Here is a 10,668-nt window from a genome sequence, read left to right as displayed (position 1 = left end):
TACCCCGGAGGGATGGCTGGTAGCCAGGGTCCCAGGGGCTGACCTAAGACTGGGGCAGAGCCAGGTGTGGCCTGGGAAGCAGGTGGAAGGGGCCGTGCCTGGGACTGTGTAAAGGTGACTCTGGCACTGGGGGAGGGCTGGGGAGGCCTCGGAGTGAGGGGGAAGGGCCCAGGCCCAGAAGCACAGCCCAGCTGTGGCTCCCGCTCACAGGGTGTTGCTGGGCAAGGCTGGGCCCTTGCTGTCCGAGGCTCCATCTGTGCAAGTGAGGGGCTGCGAGGAGCAGGGAAGCCTCTAGAAAGACACCACACCACTCAGCCGCTCTGCTCCAGGCAGCCACCTGCCCCCATCCGGGGGAAAGAGGAAGAGAAGGGGCCTGGCACCTGGGTCCCCAAGCCCTTCCCAACAGCCACCTGCTCACCAGGGGATGGCCACACACCCTTCAGGTCCCTGCTCAGACAGCTGCTCCCAGGTCAGTCCTCCCTTGGCCTCTCAGCCCCAGACCCTCAGCCTCCACCTCATCACACCCTGCTGTGGGTCCCACAGAGCCAGCAAGGGTCGGTTCCCACTCCCCACTGGTCGAGGGGCCTTCGAACTGGCCCTGTCCCTCTACTCTCCTGGTCTCCATTACACCCAACGTGTCTTGCATATGGCTGGTCCTTATAAAATGTTGCTGAATGGATGAATGAATGAATGAATGAATGAAGTGCCTCAAGGCAGAGGGATGCATTTTGGAGCCCCTGGGGTGTGGCTGGGACTCCTGCTTGCCCAGGTGACAGCCTGAGGCTGAAGAAGCCCCTCCCTGTGCCCTGGTGCTTCCCAGCTCCTCCAGCCCAGGGCCCTGCCTTGTCTACGGGGTACCCACTCAGGACAGGGCCAGGGACTGCTGTCCTGGAAGGCTGGAGTAGCGGGCTATGTGGCCCTGAGCCAGGCGCTTCCCTCTCTGGGCCGCCATACCCTTGCGTGATCCTAGGAGCCCAGCACGAGGTAGAGGGGGCAGAAGCTGGGGGAAGGGTCACAGGCAAGGAACTTCTGCTCCAGAGAGAGGCCTGGGCTTGTCCCCACGCTGGGCTTGCTCCCGTGCTGGGCTTCTGGGTTCAGGGTGCAGCCTGCAGGGATGAGGGGGTGGAGCAGTGGTTTTCCCTGCCCCAGGTTCCTTCATCGCCAATCTCAGGTGTCGTTCCTGCTGCCAACAGCCTGATGGTACCAGCCACCAGGCCCGGGGCCCCAGCTCCAAGGGGTGAATGGGAGGGGCGGAGTGGGGAGAGGGCCCAGGTGCTAGAGGACAGAAGAGGGGGGAGGGGAAGGGCCGGCGGTGAGGGTGAGAAGTGCCTGAGACCCCACCAGGTTCTGCCCCACTCAGGGGCATGCCCGTACCTGCCTGGCACTCTCTGACCTTCATTTCCTCACCAGCAAACAGGCACCGGGCGAGGACTGGCATGAGGGACCACAATGGCTCTTCTCCCCATTCCAACCCCTAGCTCTGAGGCTCTAGTCAGGTCACTGCCTACAAGAAGCCCTCCCTGACTGCACTGTGCCCATAAGCTCCCCGCTGTCCAAGGGCTCCTGGCATCAGAATCACACACTTTCTCCTGAAAGTAAATGGTGCATGGGGCTGCTGTTCATACCTCCTGAGGGTGAACCATGCGTGGGGCTGCTGTTCACGCTTCCTGAGGGTGAACCGTGCGGGGAGCCACTGTTCATGCCTCCTGAGGGTGAACCGTGCGGGGGGCCGCCGTTCACGCCTCCTGAGGGTGAACCGTGCAGGGGGCCACTGCTCATGCTTTTGCTAGGACCACCTGGCATGGGCAGCTCATCCTCGTGAATAGCCCCACCAGGGCAGAGGCCTTCCTCCCCCAGAACTGAAACCTGCTGTGGCTTCCATGCCTGGCAGGGACGCAGCCACAGTGACGCCTGAGGCATCCCACGGGGATGAGCTAGATGTGCAGGGCCCTCCTCCTCCAACCCCAGGCGTGGGGAGCCCACTCCCCCCACCCCACACTTAGACCCCACTCTCAGGCCACCTGACATTCTGGACACTCCAGCGCCACCAGGCCCAACAGGAATCCCAAACCTGTTCTTCCAGCAGCTCTCATGCCCCTGGCCACAGTGAGTCACCCTCCCCACCTGCCATGCCCACCAAGTCACCACCCTGTCACCAAGCCCTGAGCTCTGCTTCCCAAGCCCCTGGAAGCACCTTCCCTAAAGCCACCCATGCCTCTCACTGCACCCCATGGACGCAGGGACTTGGAGCTGGAGGAGACGTCTTCTCTCTGGGCAGGGGCATAGACCTCTGGGTCACCTGCCTTGGAGAGTGAAACTTCACTCGAGGAAGCCTGGCACCAGCCAGCAGCCTGGCACCAGATGCAAATGTGGGGCTGCCCCAGGGGCTCCTGCCTGCACCCCTCCAGGTTTCCAAAGGCACCACCAGACAGCCCCTCCTGTGGGCAGGTCCTCCAGGTCCTGGGACTGTCAGGGAGAGCCCTGCCAGGAGCATTCTCAGGAGACATTTGCTGGGATCTGCAGCATTGTGATGTGGGGTTCAGCAAGGGAGAGATGGGGGAGGAAGGGGCAGATGGTCGGTCTCCAGCCCAGGCCTGATTGGCACCAGGAACCACGGTGCTCCTCAGAGCCTGAGTCTCAGCCCAGCCCGGGACCACCCTCCCTGCAGCAGGCCCTGCCCTGGCCCGGCCCTTTTGGTGCCTGTTCATCAGCCATGTGGCAGCAGCGGTGGGAGGCTGGGCCCAGGGCTGACCTCCTTCTCTCGCTCCCACTCGCCATCAGCCTGGCCAGGGCAGGGGCAAGGCAAGTCTCTGTGGGTCCCTCCACACCACAGCTAGGTGCTGCCCAGCACAGGCGAGCGGCAGAGGAGGCTGGGCCAAGCAGGAACAGCAAAGCCAGGAAGGAACGAACCACTGGGCCCGCTGTGGGGGCAGACCCCTGCCTGGGGAGGCAGCAGGCGCAGCGCCTGGAGACAGCCAGGCTGGTGGGCGTGGGCCAGACAGGGTGGGGCGGGTGCCAGTCCTGGGCCGATGCTTGCACAGGGCCCTGTGGATCCCGCCGGCTGGCAGGCTGCTCAGCCCCGCCCAGCCCATGCCTATAAGGCCCCAGCCGTGCAGGGACCCACACTGCTCCCCGACAGTGCCAGCAATGAGGACAATCCTGCTGCTCGTCGCCGCCCTGGCCATGGCTGCGGGGCCAGGTGAGGGGCTGAGCCAAGGGGACGGGGGGTGGGCAGCTCTGGCCTCCAAATACTAGGAGACTGGAGCTGACGACCTCTAGGCACAGAGAATCCCGCACTGTGTGTGCCAAACTCTTCACCTTTGAAACAGCAGGGAGCCATCATCTTAACCTAACGGAGTCCCCCGTGTACAATGTTTCAGAATCTGAGGATCTTAGAATTGACTCCTGGAGTCACGGACCCTGAGTCAGCGGAGCAGGGGGTGTCTAGAGATGCTTCTCATTGGGAGGGCGGCCGCCAGCCCCACCCAGTCGCCAGGTCTCCCCCAGCACAGCCTAAGAGCCCAAAGGCCACCGAGCCCTTCTTCTCATAGGCTCAGAGCAGCCAAGCTGGCAGGCCCTGGCTTAGTCAGGCCCTCAGAAACACGGCCGTCTACCCTGAGGACAGCCCCCGGGGTGGGGGACAGCAACCAGGGTCCTGCAGGCTGCCCTCAGCACCATCAGAGCTGCCTGAGGCCGTGCAGGAAAGGCCGGCAGCACACCTTAGACAGGGCCAGGTCAGGACACTTCTTCCCAGCCAGCCCAGCCTGAGCACAGGTCCCCTGAGGCTGCATTCAGGGCACTCGCCCCGACAGGGCCCAGGGCCGGGGGTTGGGGGCCCAGGGCAAGGGCAGCGTGGAGAGTGGAGGCCTCTGTCCTGGAGGGGTCTCCGCGGGTGGTGGAGCAGGCCTCACTGAGTCCCGTGCTCGGCCGTCCCCCGCCCCGCCCCCGACAGCCCTTGCCCTCCGCTGCCATGTGTGCAGAAGCTCCAGCAACTGCAAGGAGCCCAAGGAGTGCCCAGCCAGCGCTCGATACTGCATGACCATGATCACGGGTGAGCAGCCTCTGTCCAGGCGCCCCGGGGGTGGGGGACATCCCTGGCTGATGGGGGTGCCAGCAGGGAGGTGGGCAGAGGGTGGGGGGTAGAGGCGGCTGCCGGGCCTGACCATGCTCACCTGTGCCCAGTGGAGCCTCTGAGCGGGAATCTGGTGAACAAGAAGTGCGTGGACTCGTGCATGTCCACCCATACCCAGCAAGGCCAGGTCAGCAGCGGCGCCGGCTCCACCCAGTGCTGCCAGGAGGACCTGTGCAATGAACGGTTGCACAGCGCGGCGCCCACCCGCCCCGCCCTCGGCCTGGGGCTGGCCCTGGGCCTCCTGGCCCTCCTCTTCGCCCCAGGCCTGTGACCTCCCCCCAGGGAATGCCCCTCCTGCCTTTCCTTCCCTTTCTCCCTTCCCCAGCCGCAATGGGGGTGCCAGGAGCCCCAGGCTGGGGACTTCCCCGAAAATCTGGGGCCAGGTCCAGGTGGGCATGGAGTGCTGATGACTCAGGGCAGGCCCCACAGACCCCGCAGAGAATGCAGCCCCTGCCGCGTGGAGGGTGGAGGACGGGAGCCTCCCCGCACCCCCCTACCGATCACCACATTTCAAACTGTTTTTTTGCTGTTTATTTTTCTACTCAAATCTCTGCATGGACATAAAGGATTTAAACCGGTGTCTTTGTGTGTGCTATTCTGGGACAGAGGGGGTTGGTGGCGGGCATCAGGCCACACAGGTCTGAGCCTCCAGCACATGTGCCCTGGGGCCAGTCGTGGAGCCAAGCCCCAGAGGTGGAGGGCACTCTGGGGTGAGGCCTGCATAGGAGCACAGGGCAGAGTTTTGTAGGCCTCTCCCGCACGCAGCACCTAGGGGAGAAGGCGCCCCCTCACCCCTTCGCCCTGGGCCATGCTCCGTCACCAGGGTTCAAGAGCCTCCAGAGAGGCTGGCTTGGTGCACCCTAGGCCCAACCCCAGCCTTGGAGCCATGTCCCATAGCCACAGCCCAGGAAAAGTCCCATGGACCCCCATCCCTGGGAACCCAACACCCCCCTTGGCCAGACCTCACCAGGGTGCAGTAGACTGGGCGGGGAGCATGACTCAGGGAGTGTGGGCCAGGCGGGGTCGCCCAGAGGCAGGGAGGGTTCCGAGCCCGCTGCAGGGGTTCTGGCTGTATTTCCGGTACAAGGCTGTGGCGTGGAGTGAGAGGACTCCCCCAGCAGACGCCCCAGCAAGGAGGCTTTTCCCTCCTGGAGAGGGCCAGAGGCTCCCGAAAGCTGGCCCCGAGTCCCGGCAGGTTAAGTCTCAGGCCTCACTCAGGTCAGAGCAGAGCTCCACCTTCCCAGACTAGTTCCCTCGCAGGCCTGGCCTAGGAATCCATGGTGTCCGAGCCCCCTCTGGCCCTGGCTGGCTGACCATGGCGTGGGTGGCAGCTGGTGAGGGGTCAGCGGTGCTCCCTGGCCCCAGGTCCAGGCACTCAGCTCTTTGTCCCTGGCACCATCACCACCCCCAGTTCCAGCCGAGGGCCTGGGGGCGAGCAGGGTGCTGGATGGTTGTCGGAGGTGGAGAGTGACGTGGGGAGGCCTGCTCTTAACATGTGTCCACCCTGCCTCCCCTGGGACCCAGGGACACGGTGCAACCCCACCCTGGAGGGCTGCCTGACCAGTGGTCAGCCAGGGCACTGTGACCCAGGCCTGGGTCTGGGTGAGCTTCACTGTCCCCACTTGGGATCCCCTCTCTCCACACCCAGTCCCCACCTCCCCAGGGTGGCCGAGGTGGGTCACTTCTTGCCCTGACTGAGAGACCCCAGGCAAAGCACTCAGCACCCCGGGGCCCCCGTCTTCCTCCACTGGGCACCCACCTGAGGCCGCCAGCACCCCATCTGCCGCCCGTGGCTGTCAGTGGTGGCCCTGGCCTCCCGCGAAGCCTCTGCCCTCCTCCCGGCCACCACAGGGCTGCGGGCGTTTCCCATTTCCCCTCCTGTGCTCCCGGGGCCCAGACCCACCTCGTGCTCCTGCCCTTGGCTGGAACTGGGGTTGGTGATGGTGCTGGCCTCAGGGTGCCAGGGACAAAGAGCTGAGTGCCTGGACCCGGGGCCAGGGAGCACCGCTGACCCCTCACCGGCCGCCACCCATGCCATGGTCGGCCAGCCAGGGCCAGAGGGGGCTCGGCCACCATGGATTCCTAGGCCAGGCCTGCGACAGAACTGGTCTGGGGAAGGCGGAGCTCTGCTCTGACCTGAGTGAGGCCTGAGACTTAACCTGCCGGGACTCGGGGCCAGCCTTCGGGAGCCTCTGGCCCTCTCCAGGAGGGAAAGGCTCCTTGCTGGGGCGTCTGCTGGGGGAGTCCTCTCACTCCACGCCACAGCCTTGTACCGGAAATACAGCCAGAACCCCTGCAGCGGGCTCGGAACCCTCCCTGCCTCTGGGCGACCCTGCCTGGCCCGCACTCCCTGAGTCATGCTCCCCGCCCAGTCTACTGCACCCTGGTGAGGTCTGGCCAAAGGGGCTGTTGGGTTCCCAGGGATGGGGTTCCGCCCAGGCAGCTGAGCTTGCCCTGGGTGGTGGCTGTGGGTAGTCAGTGCCCACATGGCTCCGAGGCTGGGGCTGGGCCTGGGGTGTGCCAAGCCAGCCTCTCTGGAGGCTCTTGAACCCCAGCCTCAGGAGCATGACCCGGGGTGAAGGGGTCCCTTCTCCCCTGAGTGCTGCCATGCTGGAGGGCCTGCACATACTCCTGGGGTGAGGCCTGAGTCAGAGCCTCCTCTGGTGGCCACCGGAGAGCCAGGTGCTGGGGCACGGGCACAGGGAAAATCCTCCGTCTCCCGGGCCAGTGCCGCTCATGCCCCCATCTGTGCCCTTTTCCACTCCACTCTCGACAGGAGCCTGGAGGTCCCCAAGTGCCCAGGACAGGGCGTGTGAAGGGACCTGGGCATGGGAGTCGGGCAGACAGCAGAGGAGTGGGAGTGCCCAGGCTGCAGACGACCCATCCCCACTTCCGTGTGGGGAAACCAAAGCTGGGCGAGGGAAAGCGTCTCCTGCCCACCTCCCGGCAGGCTGACCGCAGGAATCCGCGTCAGGGCCAGGGCCAGCCGCTTCAGGAACGGGGTGGCCAGGGCTGCCCTTGTGGGATCTGGCTGCCCAGGCTGGGCGTTAAGGGAGGCTCTGTGCCCAGGGCAGCCTGGAGGCAGGAGGGAATGGCACCTCCCTCACCACTCCCAACCTGGAAAGTCAGGAAGCCGGGACTGTGGCCACAAACTCCAGGACGGAGGGAGGGAGTTCCGTTGTGGGTCAGGGAAGACTTCGCAAAGCGGCGGCCGGTACAGGGACAACAGAGGCAGCAGGGGCTGCAGGGTCCAGCCTTAAAGGGTCTGTGAGCCGCTCCCGGGAGCTGCGGAGACGAAAAATTGTAGAAATAAAAGACACAAGACACAGAGATAGAGAAATGGGAGTTTGGGCCCAGTCTCCACTGCTACCCAGATCGCGGAGACCAGCAGTGGCCCCAAATGCAGGACGGGACACTCTCACTTTTATTGAGTTGCAAATCTGGGGGTGGGGTAGATAGGGCATGGCCTTGGTGGTCAGACACTGGGGGCAGGGTGGTTAGTGTGTAGCAGTGATAGGGTCAAGTACATAGCCTGTCGTTCAGGTGGGGGCTCAGGAATTTCTGGCACCCGAAGTGAGGCAAGGAGCATAATGCATCAGCACCTTTTCCATACGTATCAAGAAAGAACTGAAACATTAGGATTTATATGATGATTACTGATTATCTTTTCTAAGACAAAAGGAACAGAAGCAGAACAGAACCAGGTGCAGAAGCAGAACATGAGAGTGGACATGGAACGTGACCGCTGAAGCACAGTGTCACATACGGACAGTTAAGCCCCAGATGTCTGTGGGCCTCCTGACAGCGTCAGGCCTCACCACAAGAGCCTGGAGAAGTGGAGTTTTCTCCCAACTTCCCCAGGAAGGCGACATCTCGGCCATCTTGGACGTCTCCTTCCCTAGATGGCTAAACAGCGGGCACTTTCCCGGCGCTGGCGCTGCCGCACAGCCGAGGTGCCCTCCAGCAGCCCTTATGCGGGCGTGACAGAGGACTTAGAGCAGCTTGCCTTAGTGTCATTCATTTCACAATGTCACCCCAGGTTCACACTTCCGACCTGATAGGCATTAGTAAAGGAATTAAGGTCACCTATGAATAACTAAGATCACCTATGAATAACTAATAACTACTTCGTTTATGTTTGTGATTACTTTCTTCTTCAGTATGTATATGGAAATAGGCTGAGGCCATTTGCTCCTGCCTCAGAGCTTATGGGGTCTCCCCACTACAATGGGCAAGGCTGTGTGTGGGCCCTGGGCAAAGGCCCAGAAGTGGGAGCCAACCCACAGGATCCAGAGAGGGCCAGGCTGCCGTGGGACTGGGGGTGGCAGGACTCCAGACAAAGCCCGAGGACAGTCACAGCTCCTGGGCCTTCACTGCCCTCTGCCCTGCACCTCCAAGTGTCCCTAGCTGAGTCTCCCGACCCCCAGGCTGCTTCTCTGTGACTCTGCTGGACAACTCCTCAAATGTCCTGGACACAACTTGACCCCAGTCCCAGCCCCAGCCACCCTGTCAGGCCACAGCCCCGAACAGGGCCTGCAACCCTGTAGGTGAGGACAGCGTGGCCGGCCAGAGTGGGCTGACAGCCCCAGCCCCTCCTCCCAAGAGCCCCTGAAGGAGCAGCTCCCTCTGCCAGAGCCCAAGCCCAGGACCTGCAGGGAGATGTCTTGGGCACAGGACTGAGGGGTGGGACCCCAAAGCACAGCCACTGAAGTTCAGCCAGCACCCAGGGGTGCTGGGAAGACTTCGCAAAGCGGCGGCACTGACCCTGTCAAGGGGTGGAGGGCTGACTCTCCTGGCCCATCACCAGGATACAATTTTTTCTGTGTCTTAAAAGTGGAAATGCTGAAAACAGTCAAAGCACAGTGTCCAGACAGAGGGCAGCTCTCAGGGAGACTGTGCAAAAGCAGCTTACCAGGTCCTCTGACCAGGTCCTCTGACCAGGTCCTCTTACAAGGTCCTCTGACCAGGTCTTCTGACCAGATCTTCTGACCAGGTCCTCTGACAAGGTCCTCTGACCAGGTCCTCTGACAAGGTCTTCTGACCAGATCTTCTGACCAGGTCTTCTGACCAGGTCCTCTGACAAGGTCCTCTGACCAGGTCCTCTTACAAGGTCCTCTGACCAGGTCTTCTGACCAGATCTTCTGACCAGGTCCTCTGACAAGGTCCTCTGACAAAGTCCTCTGACCAGGTCTTCTGACCAGATCTTCTGACCAGGTCCTCTGACCAGGTCCTCTTACAAGGTCTTCTGACCAGGTCTTCTGACCAGGTCCTCTCACAAGGTCCTCTGACCAGGTCTTCTGACAAGGTACTCTGACAAGGTCCTCTGACCAGGTCCTCTGACAAGAGCTCCACCTGCTCTCCTCATCGTCCAGTCAGGCCTCAGCTTCCACCAGAAAGGAAGGAGCACTATTCGGCCAGGTCAGGGGGGCCCAGGAGCCTGCCTTAACCCCCAGCCTGGGCAGCCAGATCCCACAGAGCTAGCTTTGCTTTGCAAGAGGTCCTCTTTCTGGTCTCGCCATGGACAAGCCGGACTGGGGAGGGTCTTCCTCCTGGAGGGGCATTCTCAAACATTGCTCTCATGGATTTTTCTGTTTTCTTTTTCTACCTCACTTTTTTTTCTCTTATTTTTGCTATTTTCTTTATTTTGCTTAACTTGGGTTTGAGTTGCTCTTTTTGTTCCAGTCTCTGAGGGTGAAAGTTTAGGTGGTTTTTTGGGAGAACTTCCTTCTCTTCTAAAAGAAGTTTTAGTTCTGTTTCTTTTCTAAAAGAAGCATTAGTGGGAACTTTCCCTCCAGGGCCCACTTCAGCTGCATCCCTTGACTTTGATGAATTGTGTCTGCATTTTCGTTCAGTTGGAAACATTTTCTGCTTTCTCCTTTGACCTATAGGTTGTTTAGAAATGCGTTGTTACTCAGCTTTTAAATATTTGATGATTTTGTAGATGGATTTCTGTTACTGATTTCTAATTTAGCTCCAATGTAGTCCAAGCAAATAATTTGTATGATTTTAATCCTTATAAATTTACTGACATTTGTTTTATGGCCTAGAATAGTCTGTCTTGGTGGATGTTCTTGGTAAATAAAGGTGTGTTCCCTTCTGTGCGGTGGAGTGTCCTTTAAATATCGAGTTGGTCTTGTTCACTGGTGATGCTGTCTTCATCCTCACAGATTTTTTGTCTATTTTGAAATCTTTCAACAATTTGAAATTGAAATCTCTGTTACTGTGGATTTTCTTTTTTGCCTTTCAGTTCTGTCAGATGTTCTGTTTGCTTTGTGTATTTTGAAGCTTCATTGCTAGGTGTGTACATATTTGTAAGGCTGGTTGCCTCGCCGGGAGTTTGGACACGCCCATCTCCCTCCCCGCTTGAAAATTACATTATCAGAATATGCCCATCATCTAGCTCCGCCTTGGAAATCCCCTCTGCACTCGGCACCTAACCCACCTTGGAAATCCCCTCTGCACTCGGCACCCAACCCCACCCTTGGAAATCCCCTCTGCACTCGGCACCCAACCCCACCCTTGGAAATCCCCTCTGC

The 10,668-nt window shown here is 60.7% G+C and overlaps 1 protein-coding gene across 1 annotated transcript; it reads left to right on the top strand.

Moving 5' to 3' along the window:
- The first annotated feature begins 3,118 nt into the window (after window positions 1–3,118).
- Window positions 3,119–4,710, top strand: LY6D (lymphocyte antigen 6 family member D). The gene is made up of 3 exons (XM_017511445.2): window positions 3,119–3,199; window positions 3,953–4,051; window positions 4,183–4,710. The coding sequence occupies exons 1-3, from the start codon at window positions 3,148–3,150 to the stop codon at window positions 4,401–4,403; spliced, it is 372 nt and encodes a 123-aa protein (XP_017366934.2). The 5' UTR covers window positions 3,119–3,147; the 3' UTR covers window positions 4,404–4,710.
- The last annotated feature ends 5,958 nt before the right edge of the window (window positions 4,711–10,668 follow it).

Source organism: Cebus imitator, unplaced genomic scaffold, assembly GCF_001604975.1.
Source record: "Cebus imitator isolate Cc_AM_T3 unplaced genomic scaffold, Cebus_imitator-1.0 Scaffold449, whole genome shotgun sequence".
NCBI classification, from domain to species: Eukaryota; Metazoa; Chordata; class Mammalia; order Primates; family Cebidae; genus Cebus; species Cebus imitator.
The sequence above is the reverse complement of the archived record's forward strand: the minus strand, read 5'-3'. Positions and strand labels throughout refer to the sequence as shown.